Here is a 25,621-nt window from a genome sequence, read left to right as displayed (position 1 = left end):
TAGGCTGGTGATTGCCCCACTTTGACTCCACTTATGGCTTTTTGCTAGTTAATTGGAGATAAGAATCTCAGGGACTTTTCTGTTTGAGCTGGCTTCAAACTGTAATCTCAGCCTCCTGAGTAGCTACTAGCACCCAGCATGTGTATGTATAACATTTGATTGGTAGTCATGTTATTATTTATTTAGAGATAAGGTCTTACTGTTTATCATAGGCTCATCTCAATCTCCCAATGATCCTTCATCAGCCTCTCAAATGTTAGGATTACAAGAATGCACTACCACACCCAACTGGTAATCATCTTTTAGGGAAATACTAAAACACTAATTTTTGTTGTTGTTCCACCTCTGCAATTTATGCAATTAGTGTCACCTAATGAACAGCTAACAGCAATCAGTGAAGTCACATTCTTTTTTTAATTTGGCCATGTATCTATAGCACAGCTCAATTATGCCTTTAGTCATGTCAGTAAGGTCCTTTAGTACACAGTCCTTAAAAACAGATGGTTCATAATAGTAAGGATTGATAAGTGGCTGGGTGCTAGTGGCTCACACCTGGAAATCCTAGCTAGTCAGGATGCTGAAATCTGAGAATTACAGTTCAAAGCCAGCTTGAGCAGAAAAGTCCATGTGACTCCACTTAAAAATCAAAGTGGTAGCCGGGCGCTGGTGGCTCACGCCTGTAATCCTAGCTACTCAGGAGGCTGAGATCTGAGGATTGCGGTTCAAAGCCAGCCCAGGCAGGAGAGACCGTGAGACTCCTATCTCCAATAAACCACCAGAAAACCGGAAGTGGCGCTGTAGCTGAAGTGGTAGAGCGCTCGCCTTGAGCTGAAGAGCTGAGGGACAGCGCCCAGGCCCAGAGTTCAAGCCCCACGACCGACAAAAAAAAAAAAAAAAAAATCAAAGTGGTAAATCTCTAGCCTTGAGTAAAAAAGCTTAGTGACAGTGTCCAGGCCCTGAGTTCAAGCCTACCGATAAACCAAAAAATTAAAAAAGATTAAATAATCTAAGATGGATATGATTTAAGACCTTCCTTAGGCCTTCTATGTCTGAGGTTATAAACTGATTGTGTATATGAGAGGGAAACACAGATGCATTCTCTGTGGCTATCCATTAAGAAAGATGGTCTAATATCATTGGATAAGAGATGCCTTAATTGACATTGCCAGAATCCAACTCTGCCCAGTGTTTATGTTTTGCCCAGTTGTTAATTCATTGTTAGGTCCTCATGAGCATCTTCATCCACATAGACTCCTGAAGTAGCCCAACCTCCCTTGTTTTTCAGATAAAGAAACTAGCAAGAGTCCAGTATATGAGAAGAGATTATGGGGATTTTGATTTTGTTGCCTGATGGTTTCATGCCAGCACACTATTCCTTAATATAAATGTAAGGATTGTTTCTGTTATACATTGGTATTGCTACAAGTGTTTGGCTATATTTCTCCAAAGTGGAATGCAATTGATTGATAGTATTTAATATATAAACAATTTTCATGCAGGTTTTTCAGGTAGACAGACAATACAGACACTGAATATTTGGAGCTTTCTTTTGTTTACACATACTGTGCAAGTGTTTTTACCACTGAGTGAACATCCCCAGCCCCAAGAAAAGCAAGATAAATGTTTTATTGATTCCTTAAATATTAGGAAGACAGAGTGCATGTCTTCTTGTTCATTCCTAAATGGATGCTTTGGTCTGTCTTTTTCAGCACAATGTTAGAGGGGTTGTATCTATGGCAAATAATGGCCCAAACACCAATGGATCTCAGTTTTTTATCACCTACGGCAAGCAGCCACATTTGGACATGAAATATACAGTATTTGGAAAGTGAGTATTTAGTTATGGTTTTTTTGGTATGTCATTGCATACACATGGCTGTAGTATTAAAAACAGGAGTATGACTATGTTCCTGGTGTTTGAGACCACCATTTCTCAGCCTGTGGCCCTGAGGAAGTTAAAACCTCTGTGCATTATTTCCTTGTATTACATAAGAGGAATCAGTGGATTTCGTTAGAATTATTATGTAAATCAATAGTAGTACATGCTTTCATTAAGAATAGAATTTGGGCCTGGAGCCTGGCTCACACCTATAACCCTAGCCACCCAGGAGGCTGAGATCTCTAAGGATTGAGGTTGGAAGCCAGCTCAGCTAAGGAACCCCAAAGCCAGAAAAGGAGCTGGCCCTGAGCACAAAAGCTCAGGGACAACAGTACCCAGGTCTTGAGTTCAGTCCCCAGGACACAAAAAGCATTTGGCCTAGACATGGTGACTTACATCTATAATCCCAGCTCCTTATAAGGTAAATATTGGAAAGACTATTGTTCAAGGTTAGCTGGGGCAAAATAAATGAATAAAGTTAACAAGACTTCCTTTAAAATACAGTTGATTGAGGTGGCACATGCCTATAATACAGCTGTGTGGGAAACGAGCAGGAGAAATAAAATCTCAGCTCTGGCTCAGGCAAAAACCAGGAGACCAGATTGAAAAAGTAACCAGGGGCTAGGGATTTAAATGGTAAAGTATTTGACTAACAGAGACCCTGAGTTCAAACAAACAAGTTAGAATTAAAAAGAAATAGCATTTAATAGCAAGTAACAAATTTGAAAATAGTGCTAAAATGAGTAATTACTGCTGGTTCCATGATGTCATCAGTATTCCAAGAGCCTCTTGCTTTTCAGCCATCTTTAGTTTCTATTTTCAAACTTACTTTATGGTTAAAATATGGGCAGTGAAGCTCCAGTTAGAACTTTCATATGCTGGGCAAACAGAAAAGAAAGGACAAAAAAGTTTCTGCTAGCTGTCAGACTCTGAACTTGCCCCAAAGACCCGGAACTTACTGTAGCTACTATACCTTGGCCACAGAAAGGAAAAGACATGATGTGTTCTTTTTTTCACCTAGATACATTGTGTCCTCAATAAAACTAGGGTTGTGGGAGTAAGAAAAAATGGATCCTAGCCAGGCGCTGGTGGCTCATGCCTGTAATCCTAGCTACTCAGGAGGCTGAGAGATGAGGATCACAGATCAAAGCCAGCCCAAGCAGGAAAGTCCGAGAGACTATTATCTCCAGTTAACTATCAGAAAACCATACTGTGGCTCAAGTGGTAGAGCACTGTAGCACTGTGGCTCAAGTGGTAGAGCACTCGCCTTGAGCTGAAGTGCTCAAGGACAGTGCCCAGGCCCAGAGTTCAAGCCCCATGACCCCAAAAAAGAAAAAGAATGGATCCTAGGGAGCTGTTCAGCAATTTCTGCCAAATTTTACTTTGAAAGCATTCTAGTTGAGAGCTGTTTTCCTCAAATGAGGGGGGCGGGAAATTGAATGAATATGTTCATTCAACAAATATTACTCATCCTTAGTAACCCAAACACTTTTTTTTTTTTAGTCGGTTGTGGAGCCAGTTTTTTTTTTGTGTATGTGGTGCTGAGGAATTGAACCCAGGGCCTCATGTATGCGAGGCAAGCACTGTACCAGAGCCATCTTCTCAGCCCTCAAACACAATTCTATAGCTTGGGTTTTTTGAGACAGGCTCTGACTTTGTAGCCTACATATTTTTTTCCCTGATCCTGGGGCTTGAACTCTGGGCCTGAGCGCTGTCCCTCAGCTCTTCAGCTCAAGGCTAGTGCTCTACCACTTGAGCCACAGCACCCCTTCTGGGTTTCTGGGGGTTGATTGGAGATAAGAGTTTCATGGACTTTCCTGCCCAGACTGACTTTAAACTGTGGTCCTCAGCTCTCAGCCTCCTGAGTAGCTAGGATTACAGGCATGAGCCACCGGCACCCGGCTGCCTACATTTGTCCTAAACTCACTTCTAGGTATGTGTCTAGTTAGAGTTTAATAATTTAGATGTCAAAGAATCTTAAAGCAAAATAGACAACTCTAGCTTTTAAAAATGTTTCATATATATTAATGCTTTATACATTATTAATAAATAAATGAAATTAATAAAATAATAGCACACCTAATAATGTTTTTGGCAAGTGCCAGTCTTGGGTGTTGTCCATGACCTTTTTGGTGGAAGCTGGAACCCAAAGTTCCACTTCAGCTTTTTAGTAGTTTTTATTGGAGATAAGAGTGTCATAGCCCGGTGCCAGTGGTTCACACCTGTAATCCTAGCTACTCAGGAGGCTGAGATCTGAGGATCATGGTTCAAAGCCAGCCCGGGCAAGGAAAGTCTGTGAGACTCTTATCTCCAATAAACCACTAGAAAACCGGAAGTGGCGCTGTGGCTCAAGCGGTAGAACACTCACCTTGAGCTGAAGAGATGAGGGACAGCACCCAAGCCCAGAGTTCAATCCCCATGACCGACCAAAACAAAAAAAGAGTGTCACAGACTTTCCTATCTGGGCTGGCTTCGAACTTCTGTCCTCAGATCTCAGTCTCTTGAGTAGCTAGGATTATAGACATGAGCCACCCACACCCAGCCTAATAATCTTATGTGTAAACTGATAATTCATGTTCTTTCATTTTCTCCTGGCCAGTTTAGACAAAGTTAGCCAGACCCTATCTCAAAAACAATACAAACAAACAAGGGGACTGGGAACGAGCTCAAGTGGTAGGGTACTTTAATTTAGCTGGTTACATTGCCACCATTTGTAGCTTCTGTAACTAAACGGATGTTATAGAGTACAATTTTAGGCACTTTGGCCAGACTATTGCTACCTATTGCGCTTGATGACTAATGGTATAGATAGGAAATTTTAATTTCTGAATTTCTAACCCATGTCTGTGGCAGAAAATTCAATCATTATTTTGTTGTATATTCAATTGGAGAATTCAAAGGACAGAAAGACATGGTCCTTCCCTTTTAAAACTATAATTGCTGTAGTTACTTTTTAAATTTTTTATTAGGTAGTTTTATAAAGAGGTTACAATTTTGTAAATGAGATTATAAGTACAGTGCCTCTTGATTAGTGCTATCCCTTCTATCATTTTTTTTTTTTCATTTCCCACTTCCATCCTTACCCTCAAGTTACAGAGTTCAATTTTTAGGTAACGTACAATGAATGTAATGACTGCGTTTACTCCCTCCCCCTTCATCCCTCCTGTCATTATATTTCAATCTGAGAAAATTTTCATATTTTTCATTCCTTGTCTTTCAGAGTGATAGATGGTCTGGAGACTCTGGATGAGTTGGAGAAGTTACCAGTAAATGAGAAGACATACCGACCTCTTAATGATGTACACATTAAGGATATAACTATTCATGCCAACCCATTTGCTCAGTAGCTGTAATAGACAGGCAAACTGTTCCCGGGAACACACCCATTGTAGTTTACCCAGTTTGAAGCATGTCAGAGACATGTCATCACACTCGTTTACAGCGAAGATCATCTATAAGCTGTTGCGTACAAAAGGACACCCAACAACTTCTTTCCTCATTCTTTTTTTTTGTGTGTGCTGGTCCTGGGGCTTGACTTCTTGGCCTGGATGCTGTCCTTTGAGATTTTGTACTCAAAGCTAGAGCTCTACCACTTGAGCCATAACTCCACTTCTGGCTTTTTGGTGGTTAACTGGATAAGAGACTTTCCTGCCGGGACTGGGACACTTTCAAAGAGTTTGTACTTAAGGCCCTGACCTTGCTAGGCTAGTTCTATACCACTTGGGCCATGCTGCTAGCTCTGCGTTCTGTTATTTTTGGAGGAGCAGTCTCTTAGACTTTTCTACTTGGATTGGCTTTGAGCTTTGATCCCATAGATCTCAGCTTCCTGATAGGATTACAGATGTGAGTTACCAGTACCCAGCCTAATTAATGTTTTGATTCTTTTATCTCTAATCTGAGATAGCTTGTGGCTATCCTCTTGTTACCATTTATACCTTCCACTCAACTGAAGTTCTTATTGGACCAATGACCTCACATTTTGTTTCATCATGCTAGTCATTTTGATTTGTAAAATTATAGCTACTTTTTGGCCAAAGTTTGTCTTGTCAGTTCTTACAACTCATCTTCTCTAAACATCTTTTGTTTTGTTTTAACTGCCCATACAGGGACTTAAACTAAGGTCCCTAAAGCTCTTTCTCAGTTTCCTTATGGACAGTTGGTGCTCTACCTCTTTTTTTTTTTTTTTTTTTGCTGGTCATCGGGCCTGAACTCTGGGCCTGGGCACTGTCCCTCAGCTCTTCAGCTCAAGGCTAGCACTCTACCACTGGAGCCACAGCACCACTTCTGGCTTTTTCTGTTTATGTGGTGCTGAGGAATCGAACCCAGGGCCTCATGCTTGCAAGGCATGCACTCTACCGCTGAGCCACCTTCCCAGCCCCCGGTGCTCTACCTCTTGAGCCCACTCTGCCAGCCTTGGCTTTTTGCTAGTTAATTGGAGGCGGAGTCTTGTGGGATTTTCTACTTGGACTGACTTCAAACCACAGTCTTCAGCCTCCCACTAGGATTACTGGTATAAGCTACAGCCTAGTTAGTATCTTTTTGGGTGAGATCATTCTTTTTTTTTTTTTTTTGTCGGTCGTGGATCTTGAACTCTGGGCCTGGGAACTGTCCCTCAGCAATTCAGCTCAAGGCTAGCGCTCTACCACTTGAGCCACAGTACCACTTCTGGCTTTTTCTGCTTATGCGGTGTTGAGGAATTAACCCAGGGCCTCATGCATGCAAGGTAAGCACTCTACCACTGAGTCACCTTCCCATCCCATGAGTGAGATCATTCTTGAGAGGACTTTACCAATTACTAAGATTTTCTGTATTTACTGGCATTTCTGAAATTTTACTCTAAACTTTTTTGTGTGCCAGTCCTAGAGATTGAACTGAGGGCCTGAGAGATGTCTCTGGGGCTTTTTACTCAAGGCTAGTGCTCTAGCCCTTGAGCCACAACTCTACTTCCTGCTTTGTGCTGTTAATTGGAGATAAGAATATCACAGACTTTCTTGTACAGGTTGGCTTTGAACAGCAGTCCTCAGATTTCAGCATCCTGAGTATCTAGGGTTACAGGCATGATCCACACTACTACCTTTTGGGGTCCTTGATCAAAGGAATGAGACCGATATAAAACAAAAGTCAAGCAAAGTTTTATTTCGAGCCAAGCATCAAGAATCATACTGACGGCCGGGCGCTGGTGGCTCACGCCTGTAATCCTAGCTAGTCAGGAGGCTGAGATCTGAGGATCGCGGTTCAAAGCCAGCCCGGGCAGGAGAGACCGTGAGACTCCTATCTCCAATAAACCACCAGAAAACCGGAAGTGGTGCTGTAGCTCAAGTGGTAGAGCGCTAGCCTTGAGCTGAAGAGCTGAGGGACAGCGCCCAGGCCCAGAGTTCAAGCCCCACGACCGACAAAAAAAAAAAAGAATCATACTGACCATCTCTATGGAGAGAGCGACCCCACCTTGTCTTACAGGCTAACTTTTATAGGCACAACTGCAAACCATAAGCTGACTGCAGCCACAAAGCTGACATTAGCTAATCTTTATCTCTATTGGTCAGAAACAGAGAAGTTACATAGAATTATATAGATAAGCCATGCAAGGCAGGTTTGGCACATTTTCATTGGTTATAGGACCTTTAAATTCACTTGTTCTTTATGGTAAATAGCATACATAATAATTTGCAATAAGCCGCCCATAGTGGGACCACTGAGTCTTTAATTGGTGGGCTTAAGGCCCTGTCACTGAGGCAAGCAAGCAGTGTTACAGAAGCAAAACATAGCATAAACATAGCCTTGAGTCACAGGAGCATAGGCAAAACATAATCTTGACTTGGTCAGCATGACTAATACTATCAATGCTATTGACGCTATTACAGTTTGTAATGAAAACATTACAAACTCCTGACTAATACAGCAACTCAGTGCAACTGGTGATAAGCCTCAAGGTTGTCAGTAGCCTTCTGCAAAGCTGCTAGCTTGGTAAACTTGACTGAGGGAGAGATGTTCTTTTGCTTTTTAGCAAAGATGGAGAAGCAAAGGTTGACCAGTAGTCAGCCTTTATCTGGAGTTTTTCCTTACCAAGAGGCTTTTGCCCTTTACTAAAAACAACTCAGATATTACAGTGCCCAGCTTCATTTCTTTTTTAATGGTGCCAATATGATGACTATTGAGATCCTTCAGAGTTTATTCTTACAGTGTCTTTGTGTGTTTTTTTTTTTTTTTGGTCCGGTTGTGGGGCCTGAACTCTGGGCCTGGGCACTGTCCCTCAGCTCTTCAGCTCAAGGCTAGCACTCTACCACTAGAGCCACAGCGCCACTTCCGGCTTTTTCTGTTTATGTGGTGCTGAGGAATCGAACCCAGGGCCTCATGCATGCAAGGCAAGCATTCTACCACTGAGCCACCTTCCCAGCCCCCAGTGTCTTTGTTAGAGTTGCTTGGCTGCCATTTTCTTAGCTCTAGCCACTCAGCCACCCTGGCACTTTCTTTTTTTTTTTTTTTTGCCAGTCGTGGGGCCTGAGCTCTGGGCCTAGGCGCTGTCCCTCAGCTCTTCAGCTCAAGGCTAGAGCTCTACCACTTGAGCCACAGCGCCACTTCCGGCTTTTTCTGCTTATGTGGTGCTGAGGAATTGAACCCAGGGCCTCATGCATGCAAGGCAAGTGCTCTACCACTGAGCCACCTTCCCAGCCCTGGCACTTTCTTCTTTAGTCCTTATGACCATTATCAGCTTGGGCCACCTGGCCTGGCTGAGATAGGTCCTTACCACCTAGCAACTTGGCATGTACCCAAAGCACAAAAAGTTTCCTCCTCCCAAACATCCCTTTCAGTACTTTTCCATTGATCCACCATAAAAGCCTCCAATCTGTAACACTGATGGGGTTTAGCTTCTCCTGGTGACACCCCCACCCCCACCCCAACCTCCAACCCCACCCCGCAGAGTCTCTCTCCATGCCTTTTTCAGTCTGTTGTAGTCTGCTCAGATACAGGAAGGTAAACTGGTTGCCCATATTGGGCTTCGTGCCATCACTAGGAGGGTCAAGGTCCAGGAACAATGATTTCTCTCTGCTTAAGAGACTTGATTGGCTCACATTTAGAACACTAGTGACTAGGTGATTAACACTCTTCTCTGTAGAAATTGACTGTAGATACAACTAGTAAGAAAACTAAAATGTTTATCAGCAGCCTGTTTTCCTTCTCTTTAAGGAGTGTAATACAGTTCCATATCTAGAGCTAATGTTGGTCAGCTAACCACAACCCTCAGGCTGGCCAATTTTTGGTAAGCCTGTTTATATTTACATGTTGTCTCTAGTATCTGACTTCTTTACCCCACAACTGAGTGACAGAGACCAAATGGCCTACATGTCCTTTTTTTTCCCTGCATGTCTTTAAAATATTTATTCTCTTACCCTTTAAGAAAAGAGTTGCCGGGCTGGGAAGGTGGCTCAGTGGTAGAGTGCTTGCCTTGCATGCATGAGGCCCTGGGTTCGATTCTCAGCACCACATAACCAGAAAAAGCTGGAAGTGGTTCTGTGTCTTAAGTGGTAGAGCTAGCCTTGAGCAGAAGAGCTGAGAGACAATGCCCAGGCCAAGAGTTCAGGCCCCACGACTGACAAAAAAATAAAATAAATAAATATATATATATATATGCACACACAATATATATGTAATATATATAATATAAAGAGAGAGAAAAGAGTTGCCCATCCTTGATTTAGAGTACTCTCAAGTTGCCAGATAAGAGCTGGGAGGATAGCTTAGAGAGGGGAGAGGGAGAGAACACACAGGCACTTGCCTGAGTTGCCTGACAGTCATAGTTTCACATGACCTGTTTATTTTTATTTTGCATGATAATAAAATATCTTTAAAATAAGCAAAGAAGCCAGGCACCGGTGGCTCACGCCTGTAATCCTAGCTACTCAGGAGGCTGAGATCTGAGGATCAAAGTTCAAAGCCAGCCTGGGCAGGAAAGTCTGTAAAACTCTTATCTCCAATTAGTGGGCTGTGGCTCAAGTGATAGAGCGCTAGCCTTGAGCTGAAGAGCTGAGGGACAGCGCCCAGGCCCAGAGTTCAAGCCCCATGACCGACAAAAAACAAAACAAAACAAAACTGGGCTCTTGCTTATATTTCCAGGACTAAGGAGGCTGAAACTGACTCAGAGTACTCACACGTACTAGGCAAGTATGCTACCATGAGACACAACCCTAGCCCCAGGCTAGCACTCTATCATTTGAGTTATAGCACCACTCCCAGCTTTTACTGTGATTGATTTTGCTGGTTGTGGAGCCTGAACTCTGGGCCTGCGCACTGTCTCTCAGCTCTTCAGCACAAGGCTAGCACTCTACCACTTGAGCCACAGAGCCACTTCCAGCTTTTTCTGCTTAGGTGATGCTGAGGAATCGAACCCAGGGCCTCATGCATGCAAGGCAAGCACTCTACCACTGAGCCACCTTCCCAACCCCTTTTTCTGTGATTTAATTGGAGATTTCCACAGACTTCCATGCCCAGGTTGGCTTTGAACTGCTTCTCAAATTTCAGCCTCCTGAGTAGCTAGGACTATAGGTATGAGCCGTTGATGTCTAGCTTATATTTCTTTTTTGACAATGTCACCCCCCTCCCTCACTGTCTTCCCGTTTTTCCCTTCTGCCCCTACCCACAAGCTGTGGCTTGTGAACATAATGTCCAGTACCACTACTGCAGAGGATTTTAAGTGATCAAGTAGATAAGCTGTCAGGATCAGCAATTTGTTACATCAAATGGTTATTGTTCCAAAGCTGTTTACTGAATGTGCATGTCCCTTCTCAGGGATCTCACATTTTCTCACTGTTAAAAAGCAAAAACTAGCTGGGTATCTGCAGCTCCTGCTTATAATCCTGACTACTCAGGAAGCTGAGATCTGAGGATCATGGTTCAAAGCCAGCCCAGATAGGAAGGTCTAAGACTCTCCAAAAAGCTGGAAATGGCCATGTAGCTCAAAGTAGTAGAGCACTATCCTTGAGCAAAGAGAAACTTGGGATAGTGTCCAGCCAGGCCTTGAGTTCATCTCAGGACCGGCACACACAAAAAAGCAAAAACTATAATAAATGTTGTCATAGATCTAATCAGCCCCTGTTCAAAATTTAAGAATTGTGAAAGCTTCTATTCTATAAAATAGAATGAGAGCTCCTGAGTAATGGCAGTGTTTTTGTAGGATATAAGGGAACAGAACACTAACTAAAAGGTTGATTGGCTCACCTGAATTTACTCTTTGTAAGGGTTAAAGCACTATACCTATTACTACCCTAACTCAGTAGACTGAAATGTCCTGTTCCACTGGTAGATCTGAGATTCCATGGTTCAAAAACAGTATAGGCAGACAAATGCCAGAGACTAACCAGTGTAAATCTGTAAATGGAGATGTGGCTCAGGTGGTAGAGCACCATTCTTGAACAACAACAAAAAAAAAAGCCAAACAAGCTTCATACCCCTGAATTCAAGCCTCAGAACTAGTACAAAAAACAAAACTCAGATTTTGGATTTTACTGTGGACTCAAATGGATTTGTTTCGCTTCTTGAAAGCCAGTATTAGGGTGTGAAGAGAGTTGGTAAGAAAATCACTTTTGGTGGCTCAGGCCTATAATCCCATCTTCTTAAGGAGGCCAAGATCTGAGGATGGATCTGAGTATAGATGAAGCCAGCCCTGGGCAGACAATCTATCTCCAATTTACCAGTAAAAAAGCGGGACTAGAGGTGTGGCTTAAGTAGTAGAGTGCTCACCTTGAGCAAAAAAAAAAAAGCTAAGCAAGAGCATGAGACACTGAGTTCAAGCCTTGGCACCAGTACAAAATTAAAACACTTTGTTCAAGGGGCAACACCTTGGAAGATAGCAGAAAATTATGTCCCTGAAATAAAGACTATCCTAGGCAGCTCAGGATTCAAAGGCACTATGGAGAAAAATGTAGATCCAAGGGACAATGGTTAGGAAAGTAGTGTGCTGAGCGTGGTCTTGTTATCAGTCAGTGTTTTCTTCCTTGGGGAAGCAATCTACTTTTGTGTTAATTCCTGTAGTTCTTTAGATGAACATAGTATTTCCTTACAGATTAAATATCCCATTTTATTTTTTGGGCATGGATTTGGTTTTTGCTTGTCTTTTAACTACATATCACTGTTCTAATATATAAGGGAAAATAATTGAAAAACATTAAGATATTCCTAAATTATCTCCAAAGTTGAATCCTCTTGTAATGCCTTCCCACCCACCCCCCCCCTTTTCTTTTCTTTCTTTTTTTTTTTTCTTTTTTCCTGCTGGTCCTGGAGCCTGGGTGCTCTCCCTGAGCTTTTGTGCTCAAGGTTTGAGCCACAGTTCCATTTCTGGCTCTTTTGTAGTTTATCAGAGATCAGAGCCTCCCCAACTTTCCCACCTGGGCTAAGATCCTCAGATCTGTGTCCAGAGTAGCTAGGATTACAGGTGAGAACCACCCCACCATCGTCCAGCTAGTAATGCCTTTTGAGTCATCAGTGCCCTAATTTCCCCACACTCCTACTTTTAAGAGCAACATGCCTATAATCCTGGTAGAGTGCTAGCCTTGAGCTGAAGATCTGAGGGACAGCACCCAGACCCAGAGTTCAAGACCCACGACTGACCAAAAAAAGAAAAAGAGCAAGCAAACCCTTACTCATATTTGATGTTATCTGAGCACCAGAAGGGTCTAAAAAAAAAGGTTACTGATTAAGTGGGTCTGAGGATCAGTGTTAGTGTTTTAGCCTTCAAGTGATTTTCTTTTGAATTAACATTCGGAACCCGTGGCTCAAGGCGGCAATCTCAGCTAGTCTACAGGCCGAAATCTGATTATCAAGTTTTGAAGCCACTCAGAGCAGGAAAAGCCCTTGAGACTATCTCCAACCATTGCTAGCATTGAGCATAGAAGAAGCCCAGGGACAAGGGCCAGGCCCAGAGTTCAAGCCCCGGGCTTGGCACACTTGGGCAAAGGGGGAAAACAACTTTACCAGGAGCAAGTTGTAAAGCACAGCCAATATAGAATAGTTAGTGCTAACTGTTCAGCTTTTCTGGTCCGATCTGCTGGGGGTCCTGCCGGAAGCATGGCTTCCATGTCTCTTGAACAGGTTTTGACAGTTCCCGCCCTTTTGACCTCCGCGGTGGCTCGGGGGTAACGATCCCCTCTTCCACTGAGCGCCCGGGGGAGCCGTCGAGGTACGGGGCACCGGAATCGTTTCAAGGTCACACAGAGCCTCAGTCAAAGCCCAGCCCAGCGATCCCGGTTCCCCAGCCTGCCTCCTGATTCCGTCTACGGTGAGCGCGGGCAAAACCCGAGCTCACGACTGGTGTCGGGTCGTCTGGGCCGCCATCAGCCCGGACCAACATCAGCTTCCTTCCCCCTCGGCGCCGGGGCCCGCGGATCCGTGCGCAGGCCGGCCGCTCCCCGCTCGTAGCTGCGTGCGCGCGCGCGCACAGTGGGCCGAGCGCAGGCTGGCTCCGGCCCGCCCTCAGCGGCCCGCGCCCACAGGGCCGAGCGCAGCTCGGCTCGCTCCGCGCAGCCCCGCCCCGACCTCGGCGGCCTGCGCGCGCGCACAGCGGGCCGGGAGCAGGGCGGCTCCGCCCCGCTCCGCCCCGCCGCGGGACGTACTTTGACGTCATCAATGTTTTCCGGGTGGGTCCAGGCGCCGCGGCTGTCAGCTCCATTTTGCGCCCAGTGATCGTCGCGGGTATCCGTGCGCTTTGCGAGGCCGCGTCGCCAGCTTTGTCCCCTCGGCTTGGAGCCCTTGCCTGGACGGTAAGACGCGGGAGCAGCAGCCTCCGCCTCCCGGCCTGCGAGGCCGGCCTTGCCTCTCCTCGCCGCACGTTGCTTTCCCCGTCCGCGCTCGCCGCGGCCTCTCCCGCACCTAGATCCGCCCCGAGGTGGCGTGCGACCGGCCCTGCCCGGCTGCGCCCGCTGCCGCCGCCCGCGCGTCCGGCGGTGCTGCTCGCCGCGCCGGGCGCCACGTTCGAGGTCGGGCCTCAGGGCCAGCAGCCCGCCGGCGCCATGTTGTCGGCGGCGGCCGAGCTCTGCAAGATGGCGGCGGGGCGGAGGCCGCGCTCCGCCCTGTCGGGAAGAGACGCGGCCGCCGGCCGAGGGTGGTGTTTGCTCGGCTTCTAGAACGTTCTTGGTCTTGTCCGGAGAAAAGCTCCGTCCCTGATCGGGTCCTTTTTAAAAGAGTCTAGTGAGCGTCTCTTAACTAGATTTAGGAACCCGAGGACGGAACGACCTAGTACTCACTTGGTTTTATCTTTAGTTGTTGATTGGTCTCCCCGCGTTGCCCGTGGCTTTTTCCCTCGTCCTCCGACCCAGCCGCCGGAGCAGCTCGGACGACGGGCCGCGGCTCGCCGCCCTCAGCCGGCTCTGAGTGCTTGAAAGGAGCGTGCGGGAGAAATAAAGCCCGTGCCGTGGGGACCACACTGAAGAGCGGCTGATGAAAAGCCACCTCGATTTATTAATGCTAATGGGTAAAAAAGGGGGGGCAGGGAAGGTGGCTCAGTGGTAGAGCGCTTGCCTTGCATGCCTGAGGCCCTGGGTTCGATTCCTCAGCACCACATAAGCAGAAAGAAAAAAGCCGGAAGTGGTGCTGTGGCTCAAGTGTAGAGTGCTAGCCTTGAGCTGAAGAGCTGAGGGACAGCACCCAGGCCCAGAGTTCAGGCCCCACGACTGGACCAAAACCAAAACAAAAAAAGGGGGGGGGGGCATAATCCCCGTGTGCTCACTAGTGAGCACACATTAACGACAGGTCTTAACAGTCGACTTTCCCCAGTAAAACTAGCCTCCAGCTCAAATGTCGAATTTTTTTAAATCGTTTTATCATTGATTTTATTTTTATCACCTTTTAATCATTGATTTCAGATGACACGAAAACAACTTTTGAGCCTTGATTTAGAAGAATAATTTTAAGAGTGTCGGATACAATTTAACCGGAAAATCTTGTGTGTGTGTGTGTGTGTGTGTGTGTGTGTTAATATTTTGTAGATGAGACATTCAAGGAGAACTTACTGTCCTAACTGGGACGAGAGAGATTGGGATTGTGGAAAATGGAGAAGCAGCAGCAGTTACAAAAGAAAGAAGAGATCACCTAGCAGTGCTCGGGAGAGCAAGCGCTGCAAATACAATCACTCTAAAACATCTGATAGGTAAGAAGAGTACTTAATCACAGTACAAAATAGTTGTTTTCCGGTGGCTGTGTGGCTCAGGTGGAAGAGTGTCAGCCTAGCAAGCATGATGCCCCGAGTTTCAAATCCTAGTACTGCCCCTCTCCTGTCCCCTGCCTACCCCTCCCCCCCCCCCAAAAAAAATTGACCTGTGGATATAGAGCAGGTTGGCATGTCTGCCAACAGGCAAGAAACCCTAGGTTCTGGCCCCAGCTCTGGAGGGGAATAATAAACGCTAGTAACAGTTACAATAAGCAACTGTGACTACCATTCATTTGTTTCCAGTGAGAGATTTTGATAAAATATTTGAGAACTTGTGTGCTTGGGGGTGGTAAAAAAAAATCCTAAAGAATGCATATATTTTTTAGGGGGTTACTGAAGATCTAGAGGTGTGGCTCAGTGGTGAATAACCTGCCTGGCAAACCTCCTACCCCCCAAAATTACTGAAAAGTTGGTGATGTTTGGCATTTGATATTTTATATTTTTCCTTTTTCTTTTTTTGTTTTTTGTCAGTCGTGGGGCCTGAACTCTGGGCCTGGGTGCTGTCCCTACCACTGAGCCACCTTCCCAGCCCCGATATTTTATATTTTCATAAAACATAGAAAATTAATTTTTTTTCTAGCTATTATCTGGATAGCAGATCTATACATGAGAGAGATTATTATAGTCGACGCTACATTGATGAATATAGAAATGACTACAGTCAAGGATGTGAACCAGGACACCATCGAGACCATGAAAGCAGATATCAGAACCATAGTAGCAAATCCTCTGGTAGAAGTGGAAGAAGTAGTTATAAAAGTAAACACAGGATTCACCACAGTACTTCGTATCATCGTTCACATGGGGTATGCAAACTTAATGAAAATTTTTTTGAAAGTTTTATTTCCCATATAGAGGGGGAAATTTTAATTTCTTTGGGAAAATTCTGATTAAAATACAAGTCATCTCAACTTTAACTTGCAGGATTCTGTGTTTGTGCAATGGATAGGAAATTTGTGAAATTCAGTACACTTAGTTTCATTATATAGGTTTAATTTACTAATTGCCGTTCCATTGAAATAATGGGGGTAACAAATAATTGAAATGCTGAAAGGTTTTTAATGATCTAAAAGCCTGTTTGTGAAGCCTTATCACTGAAGTAAAACATTTTTGTATGACTGAGGATTAGTATGTGTCTGTTTAACAATTGTGTTCTCTAATCCTTCTTTCACTAAGCAAACTCAACAGATTTGAACTTAAGTCATGTATTAATTTGGAGATCAGATGATATTTAAAATGCTACAGTGTTATTGTGTACCAAATGTCTTTTCCTTCCAAAAATTAGGACTAGGATTTTATTTACTGTCTTAATATTTGCTTTCTTATATTAACTGGGAAATCTTAATTTGGCCACAGTCTACCTTATTGAGTAAATAATACATCCTACAATTCTGCAGCATTAAATTTGGGACACTAGAAACTTAAAATTATGGTTCAGTGAAGACTACAGCTAAGCATTTTTTTAAAAAACAATTGTATTTATGTTTTGTTGACTTAAACTTTGAGTATCTTATCTGAAAATCTGTTCCTTGCCATGTTTTTCTCCTGTTAACAAAAACTATGTGCCCTGTGAATTTCTGGGGACTGAATTTGAAATTGCTCCTGCCAACCGTTTGTGGCCTGGCGCGTATCTGAATGCCTGAATATCTCCCCGCTGAATGAATTTCGTATTCTGCCCTGAATTCACTCGGGTATATTGATTGGCTGGATGATCTTGGTGCCGCCCACTTGACGTTTCCAGAAGAGTCACCGAAGGAAAAGAACCAGGAGTGTAGAGGATGATGAGGAGGGTCACCTGATCTGTCAGAGTGGAGACGTACTAAGTGCAAGATGTATAGAATATTTTTCAACACTTATTAACTTTTCAGATAACATTATATATAGATTAAGATATCAGGGATTTGGAAATCTTTTCTTTCTCTGTTTTTTTGTTTTGTTTTTTCCCTTTCTTTTGGTGGGGGGAATTGTGTTTTTTTGCTTTCTTTAGAATTTTAATGTTTGTTATACAGACTTCCAGAATAGTAAGTCAGTTAATGAATTTAGTCTTAATGAAATTAGATCTAAAAATAGTAATGTTTTTTGATGGCGTTTACCAATAGAATAAATACCTAGTAATAAGGAAATGTGTAGCATCACCTAGAGTAATCTACATTTATAGCAGTTGTTATGATAAGTAAATTGTTTCCACTTCTTAGTATGACTGAGATTTAATTCTCTTTTAGATGAAATTGTTGACACTTTAGGTGAAGGAGCTTTTGGGAAAGTTGTGGAATGCATCGATCATAAAGCGTAAGTGTTAAATAGTTGCAATGAGGAGTACATTCAGCTTCTGGCTTGTTGTAAAAGTCAAAGGCTCTGGGATTAATCCCCAACATAAAAAGTTGGCAAGGGGGGTGGGTATGCCTTTGATTTTTATATATTTGGTTTTTTAAAAGTAGTTTCCTAAATTTTTACATCTCATCAATGGCTCGCATCTATAATCGTAGCTACTCAAAAGGCTGATATGAGGATCATGGTTTGAAGCCAATCTTGGCAGAAACCAGAACTGGAGTTGTTGCTCAAGTGCTACAGGACCCACCTGGAGCAGGAAAAGCTAAACTAAAACGCCAGGTCCTGAGTTCAAGTTCATCTACCCTCAAAAATGGCAAAATTTTAAAATTTGCATATTTGTTAAGAATTTGAACTTTTCATACATTGTTTAGTTGAAGGACCACTCACATTGATGATTTGGTGAAAGAAGACATTCATTTGTATTTTTGAGACAGGGTCTCTTTGGAAGCCATACAGCTTCCATACTTGGAGTCTGTTTTTAGCAACATTTTCTGTTTCATTTTTAACTTTTGTACAGTAAGAAGTTGACTTTAATTAGTAGAGTACACCAAAGGTAAACCATAACTTTTAGAAAACACAACAGATAAAAGTACAGTTAGAAGAAGACAGAAAAGTAGAGTTGGATATTACATTTGCCATTTTTATTTTCTCTAACAGGGGAGGTAAACATGTAGCAGTGAAAATAGTTAAAAATGTGGATAGATATTGTGAAGCTGCACGCTCAGAAATTCAAGTTCTAGAACACTTAAATACAACAGATCCCCACAGTACTTTGTAAGTATCCAGTTGTAATTTCTAAAGTAGCCTTGGTAGATAGGGATTGTGAGAGACTATATATACTCAGTTATTTTTCATGTGTTTATAGTCGCTGTGTCCAGATGTTGGAGTGGTTTGAACATCATGGTCATATTTGCATCGTGTTTGAACTCCTGGGACTTAGTACGTATGACTTCATTAAGGAAAATGGTTTTCTACCATTTCGACTGGATCATATCAGGAAGATGGCATATCAGATATGCAAATCTGTAAATTGTAAGTTTTTGACATACCTTCCAAAAACTTAAGTTTGAGATTATATCAGAATAATTCAGATCTTGAAAAAGAATAGCCAGGTGTGGGCCTGTAAAGACTAGTGGTATAACTCAGTAGTAGAGTAGGCCCTGGGTTCAGGCCTTAGCACTGCAAAATAAGATATGTATGCATGCATTCATGGTGGGAGGATTGGGAAGATGTTGGTCACATAATAGAAAAAAGTATGTATGATAATGTATAGTTAATTAATTTGATGTGCTATGCACATTTTTGGTGGTTAAAAAGAAAAGTCAGTCATCTGTGCCTGTAATCCTAGCTACTCAAAGATCTGAGGATGACAGTTGAAAGCCAGCCTGGACAGAAAAGTCAGTGAGACTCTTATCTCCTGTTAACCATCAAAAGTTGGAAGGGGACCTGTGGTTCAAGTGGTAGAGCTTGAGTTCAAGCTTCAGGACCGCACAAAAATGTAAAAGGAGGAAGTTGGGTTCAGTGGTACACCAGTGGTTCTAGCTACTTGGGAGGCTGAGGCAGGTAGAATAATCACTTGAGCTCACCCTGAGCAATATAAAATTGCTTCAGAGGAAAAGGTGACACATGGGCATGATGTGCTTGTGGTGATACATGCCTGTCATCTCAGCACAAGATTACAAGGCCAAGCTAGGGTATAAATTCCAGAACACCTTGGATTACATAGTAATACAATGTTTGATGGGGGCTATAGGTGAGTATGGTTCAGCCCCAAAAGTCCCTGCCTCGTAAGCTCAAGACTTTTGTTTTTTTTTGTTGTTTTGTTTTTGTCGGTCGTGGGGCCTGAACTCTGCGTCTGGGCGCCATCCCTGAGCTCATCAGCTCAAGGTTAGCGCTCTACCACTTGAGACACAGTGCCACTTCCCGCTTTTTCTGCTTATGTGGTGCTGAGGAATTGAACCCAGGGCCTCATGCATGCAAGGCAAGCATTCTTAGCACTGAGCCACCTTCCCAGCCCTAAACAGAGTATTTTGTTTTGTTTTGTTTTTTTGTTTTTTTTGTTTTAGCTCAAGACTTTTAAGTTCAAACACTCAGACCACTGTATGAAAAGAAATGTAGATATGGAAAAAGATTTAATTGATTACAGTGTTCATCTGCAGTGTCTTTCAGTGGGCAGTCTATTCAACACACAAAAACATTAAGGAGGTCAACCCTCATCTTCAAAATTTTATCTCTGCTCTTTTCAGTGCACTTTGTACAATATAACAGACTGCTTTCAAACTTGTAGTCTTATTTTAGATAGCAACATTTTGTTTTACTTTGCAGTTTTGCACAGTAACAAGTTGACTCATACAGACTTAAAGCCTGAAAACATCTTATTTGTGCAGTCTGACTACACGGAGGCATATAATCCCAAGATGGTAAGTCTTCAGTGACACTACCTTCATGGTTTCAAGTGAATAGTTCTTTAATATTTGTCTTATAACCATTCTTTATGATTTTTCAGAAGCGTGATGAACGTACTCTAATTAATCCAGATATTAAAGTGGTTGACTTTGGAAGTGCAACGTATGATGATGAACATCACAGCACCTTAGTATCTACGAGGCATTATAGAGCACCTGAAGTCATTTTAGGTTAGTATTCATAAATGGTCTCCAGAATCTTCATTTCTTTATTATAAAATAGGTAAAATTTGCAGATTCAGGTTTTATTCTTTTTTTGTGTGTGCGTGTGGTGTTTGTTTAAATTTCCCTTTTTAAGCAAGACCTAAGGAGCTCTGGGACTTGAGGTTAATCTTTCTGAAATAGTTTGCACAGGGGCTGGGAAGGTGGCTCAGTGGTAGAGCACTTGCCTTGCATGCTCGAGGCCCTGGGTTCGATTCTTCAGCACCACATAAGAAAAAAGCTGGAAGTGGCGCTGTGGCTCAAGTGGTAGAGTGCTAGCCTTGAGCTGAAGAGCTGAGGGACAGCGCCCAGGCCCAGAGTTCAGGCCCCATGACCGGACCCCCCAAAAAAAACAGTTTGCACACTTTAATACAGTAATTCATTGCTTAACTAGGGAAGAGATGAGCTATTTAAGAGATTCATTGTTGGGTTACATGTTACAATGTACTTATATAAAATACAAACATGCAATAATCTGCCCCCCCCCCCCCAAGCATGGCTGTGTGTGTGTGTGTGTGTGTGTGTGAATAATGAGTATAGTAAACCAGTCAGCTTGTTATTGTCAACTTACATATCATACACATACGAATGTGCAATATGTATATGTCTTCACACCAGCATAGCCACAAAGGTTGGGGTGATGTATTGTGCAATAATGTTAGGACAGCCATAATTAGTTGATAGCAGTTTTCCACCTATTAAGATCTTAAAAGACAAAGGTTTTAAAAGTGATCTGTTAATAATCATGTAGCTGGGCACCCACCAGTAGCTTATTTTATAATCCTAGCAATTTAGGAGGCTGAGATCTGAGGATTCCTGTTTGATGCCAGCCCAGGCAGGAAATCCTGTAAGATTCCTATCTGTAGCTAACTACCATAAAGAAGCTGGAGCTGGAGCTGAGGCTCAAGTGGTAGAACGCAAGCCTTGAGCACAAGTTAGGGAGAGTACCCAGGCCCTGAGTTTAATCCACAGGACCAGCTCCATAACAAAATTGGCATGTGATATATGTGTGACAAGACTGTATATGTATATGCCTGTGGCAGGGTTTGAACTCAAGGCCTTGGGTTCTCACTAGGCATTTTCTCACTAGGCAGGTAACAAGCCATGTTTCCAATAATGGTTTTCCAGACGGTGGTTCACACTTTAATCCCAGCTATATATCCCAGATATTTGATATGCTTTTGTTTTTTTGGTTGGCCATGGGGCTTGAACTCTGGGCTTGGGCGCTGTCCCTCAGCTCTTCAGCTCAAGGCAAGTGTTCTACCGCTTGAGCCACAGCGCCACTTCTGGTTTTCTAGTGGCTTATTGGAGATAAGAGTCTCACAGACTTTCCTGCCCGGGCTGGCTTTGAACCAAGATCCTCAGATCGCAGCCTCCTGAATAGCTAGGATTACAGGCGTGAGCCACCGGCGCCCAGCTTAGATATGCATTTTTCACAGTACAGTTATCTCAGTATTTTTGCTTTAACATTTTTACTTTGTTTTGCAGCACTAGGGTGGTCCCAACCCTGTGATGTCTGGAGTATAGGATGCATTCTTATTGAGTACTATCTTGGATTTACAGTATTTCCAGTAAGTTTACAGAGCTGTTTTAATGGTTTTCAACAACAGAATTGCTTGTTATGAATACTTTAACTCAAGGTATAAGTTTAGTATAGCTTCTTATTTTTAACTCAGATTAAGATAAGTATAAAGAAATAAAAAGCATGTTATTTATCATTTGTCTTAATTATTTTATGTATATTACATGTAGAAATCTGTTTATATAGGAAAATGATTAATAAGCTTGAGCTAATTGCTTCTGGGGTTTTTTGTTGTTGGTTGTGGGCCTGGGTGCTGTCCCTGAGCTCTTTTGCTCAAGATTAGAGATCTACCACTATGAGACACAGCTCCACTTCCTTTTTTTTTTTTTTTTTTGCCATTCCTGGGGTTCAAACGGTCTGGGCATTGAGCTAGCTCCCTTTTAGCACTTTACCACTTGAGCCACAGCACCACTCCTGGCCTTTTCTGTTTATGTGGTACTGAGAAATCAAACCCAGAGCTTCATGCATGCAAGGCAAACACTCTACCACTAAGCTACATTCCCAGCCCCTCCACTTCCAGTTTTTGAGTGATTAATTAGAGATAAGATTCTCGCCAGGACGTTTCTGCCTGTGCTGGCTTCGAACCACAATCTCAGACCTCAGCCTCCTGAGTAGCTAGGAATACATGAGCCACCAGCACCCATCCTAATTGTTTTTTGTTGTTGTTGATGGTGGTGGTGGTGTTTTGCCAGTCCTGGGGCTTGAACTCAGGGCCTGGGTGCTGTCACTGAGCCTCTTTTGCTAAAGGCTAGCACTCTACTACTTGAGCCACAGCGCCACTCTGTCTGGCTTTTTCTCTTTATGTGGTACTGAGGAGTCGAACCCAGGACTGCTTGCATGTTAGGCAAGTACTCTACTACTGAGCCACATTCCTAGCCCCTAGTTCTTAATAATCACTGAGTTCTAATGGTTTTTTGCTCCACTTGGCACTGATGTTAAATGAGAATGAAGTACAGAGTATAAGTTAACAAGTTCTTTTTATTTTTTTCTGTAGACTCATGACAGTAAGGAGCACCTAGCAATGATGGAACGAATTCTTGGACCTCTACCAAAACATATGGTACAGAAAACAAGGTACATTTATTTAAAACTTAATGCTATGCTCAATTCTGTGGTAATGATTAGGATTTTAACATCTAGTTATGTTGGTACACACATTTGTAATCCTAGTGCTGGCAGAATTTCTAATTGAACACAGAGTGAGACATTAGTTCAAAAAACATGTTCTTAACAAAGACTATTATCTGAAAATCAACGTTGTCAAAGTTATCCACTTTCTGGGAAGGGATAACTTTTAATCTCTAGAAAAGCGTTAATATTTAATCTCTAAAAGCATAGCAACCAGTCATCTTTGCTAGATGCTAGAAATGCTTGAAATCAGTGTTTATGAGCATGTATGAATATTAACTTTTTAGGAAACGTAAATATTTCCACCATGATCGACTAGACTGGGATGAACACAGTTCTGCTGGAAGATATGTGTCAAGGCGCTGTAAACCTCTAAAGGTAAGCCTAGAATATCCCTTAAATAATTAAGACCTTGCTTGCTCTTGGGATTTTTGTGAGTACATTAGTTGCAGAGGGCAAGGTTTTTATTGTTAAATTTCTATCTGGATACAATGTATACGATCAGCTATATTCCCACTGTCATTCATCATTAATTTTTTTTTTTTTTTGTCAGGAGGCTAGAACTCTGGGCCTGAGCTCTGTCCCTAAGCTCTTCCTCTTAAGGCAAAGCACTCTACCACTTGAGTCACAGGGCCACTTGCGGTTTTTTGGTGGTTAATTGGAGATAAGACTTGTCTCAAGGCCCAGTGCCAGTGGCTGGCTCGTGCTTATAATCCTAGTTACTCAGGAGGCTGAGATCTGAGGATCTCGGTTTAAAGCCAGCCCGAGCAGGAAAGAAGTCTCAAGGACTTCCTGCCTGAGCTGGCTTTGAACAGCCATCCTCCAATCTCAGCCTCCTGAGTAGCTAGGATTACAGGTATGAGCCACTAGCACTCGGCTCATTATTCATTTTTACATATGCATAGAAAGTACTTCTCTTCCCTCATTGGGGATTGAACCCAAGACCTTGCAGTTTACTGATAACTTCATTTCCCCTGTTTTTATCGCTGAGAAAAGATAGAAAAAGTCTGTTAAATATGTTTGTTTTTTTTCCTTTCAGGAGTTTATGCTTTCTCAGGATACTGAACATGAGCTGCTTTTTGACCTTATTCAGAAAATGTTGGAGTATGATCCAGCCAAAAGAATTACACTCAAAGAAGCTCTAAAGCATCCTTTCTTTTATCCACTAAAAAAACATTCATAAATGTGTAATTATATAGTTCTCTTGAAAAGATTTTATAGACTGCATCAGTCTGGTTTTTAAACTTAAGTTATTTTATACAGCTTTGTAAATTTCTTAACTTTTTTTATTGCTATGTGTATTTTGGATAATTCAGTATGTTATGTACATATGTAATTTTTCAGTAATTATGAAATGATTTGCTCAGAATAAATTGTGTTTATGAAATTTGTATGAATCTGTTGATTTTTGTAACCATTTTTTTTCTTAGCCTCTCATGAAAGAATAAACATAATTCTTTGTAAAAACTGGGAGTTAGATAATTACTTTGGAATATTTGATGTTAATGAAAACATAATGCTCCTAGAATCCAGCTTTTTGAGTGTTCACTTAAGTGTGTAGAAAAGCAGACACTTCGTTCTTTTTTTCTTTTTTTGCCAGTCTTGAGGCTTGGAGAGGCTTGTCCCTCTCTGTGCTCAAAGCTAGCTAGCGCTCTACCACTTGAGCCAGAGTGCCACTTCTGTTTATGTGGTATTGAGGAACTGAACCCAGGGTTTCATGCATGCTAGGCAAGTACTCTACCACCAAGCCACATTTATTATTACAAAGGTGATGTAAGAGGGCTTAGAGTAAGTCAGGTAAAGAAAGAGGGCTGGGAAGGTGGCTCAGTGGTGAAGTGCCTTGCATGCATGAGGCCCTGGGTTCGATTCCTCAGCACCCACATAAGCAGAAAAAGCCGGAAGTGCTGCTGTGGCTCAAGTAGTAGAGCGCTGCCTTGAGCTGAAGAGCTAGGGACAGCGCCCAGACCCAGAGTTCAGACCCCATGACCAACCAAAAAAAAAAAAAGATTGCAACCTTGAGGGAGACTTGGCCTCAGGAATGATACTCCCGAGCAAGTAGTCAACAGCCCATTTGTTAAAGTCACTTGGCTGAGTGGAGTATAAAGGAGGATACACCCTTATAGGGAGTGCCCTATATGGATCGGTGACAAAAGGAGTGGGGAATGTGGCCAACAATGCAGCAGTGTGCTATAACTCATTTTGTCCAGGCACTTGTGGCTCATGCCTTGTGATCCAGCTAACTCAAGAAGCTGAGATCTGAGGATGAAGTTTTTTTTTTTTTTTGCCGGTCATGAGGCCTGAACTCTGGGCCTGGGCGCTGTCCCTCAGCTCTTCAGCTCAAGGCTAGCGCTCTACCACTGGAGCCACAGCACCACTTCCGGCTCTTTCTGTTTATGTGGTGCTGAGGAATCGAACCCAGGGCCTCATGCTTGCAAGGCATGCACTCTACGGCTGAGCTACCTTCCCAACCCCTGAGGATTAAGTTTCAAAGCACCCTGGGCAGGAAAGTCTGAGATTCATCTCTAGCCACCAAAAATCAAGAAGTAAAAGTTCATGGGGAAGCATTAGCCTTGGGTGAAAAGCTAGTGGAAAGCACCCATGTTCCTGAGTTAAGCCCTAGGACTGGCACACAAAAACTAAATGGCTTTGATGTCAGTTTTTCTAAATGTGTGTGTTCGCAAGTACAGTACATATATACATACACAAAAAGTTGCCTTTAGTAAAGTCTGCAACATATGCTATCCCATCCATTTCTCAGGACATAGGCAGCTACCTTCTCAGATCCAGTTAGTCCTCAAACCCACCAAATACAGTCCATCTTAATGTGGAATTCCATCCCA

The 25,621-nt window shown here is 42.9% G+C and overlaps 2 protein-coding genes across 4 annotated transcripts in view; both read left to right on the top strand.

The window, feature by feature from the left end:
- Ppil3 (peptidylprolyl isomerase like 3) overlaps positions 1–5,434 on the top strand; it is a 19,259-nt gene extending 13,825 nt beyond the window's left edge. For both annotated transcript variants that reach the window (XM_042666980.1, XM_042666979.1), the window contains exons 6-7: positions 1,710–1,828; positions 5,100–5,434. In XM_042666980.1, the coding sequence (XP_042522914.1) occupies positions 1,710–1,828; positions 5,100–5,226 (246 nt within the window). In that variant the 3' untranslated portion in view covers positions 5,227–5,434. The remainder of the gene's footprint in view (positions 1–1,709; positions 1,829–5,099) is intronic.
- An 8,069-nt stretch (positions 5,435–13,503) lies between these two features.
- On the top strand, positions 13,504–24,171 carry Clk1 (CDC like kinase 1). Of its 2 annotated transcripts, XM_042666942.1 has the most exons (13): positions 13,504–13,629; positions 14,854–15,014; positions 15,655–15,880; positions 16,816–16,906; positions 17,297–17,363; positions 18,063–18,179; positions 18,271–18,437; positions 19,731–19,825; positions 19,912–20,041; positions 21,560–21,642; positions 22,648–22,727; positions 23,069–23,159; positions 23,821–24,171. In XM_042666942.1, the coding sequence occupies exons 2-13, from the start codon at positions 14,854–14,856 to the stop codon at positions 23,962–23,964; spliced, it is 1,452 nt and encodes a 483-aa protein (XP_042522876.1). In that variant the 5' UTR covers positions 13,504–13,629; the 3' UTR covers positions 23,965–24,171. The 2 variants fall into 2 exon arrangements, with proteins under 2 accessions (XP_042522876.1, XP_042522877.1); XM_042666943.1 differs by lacking the exons at positions 13,504–13,629; positions 14,854–15,014; positions 16,816–16,906 and having other exon boundaries at positions 15,862–15,880.
- The last annotated feature ends 1,450 nt before the right edge of the window (positions 24,172–25,621 follow it).

Source organism: Dipodomys spectabilis, unplaced genomic scaffold (assembly GCF_019054845.1).
Source record: "Dipodomys spectabilis isolate Male_0828 unplaced genomic scaffold, ASM1905484v1 ptg000373l, whole genome shotgun sequence".
Taxonomy (NCBI): domain Eukaryota; kingdom Metazoa; phylum Chordata; class Mammalia; order Rodentia; family Heteromyidae; genus Dipodomys; species Dipodomys spectabilis.
The sequence above is the reverse complement of the archived record's forward strand: the minus strand, read 5'-3'. Positions and strand labels throughout refer to the sequence as shown.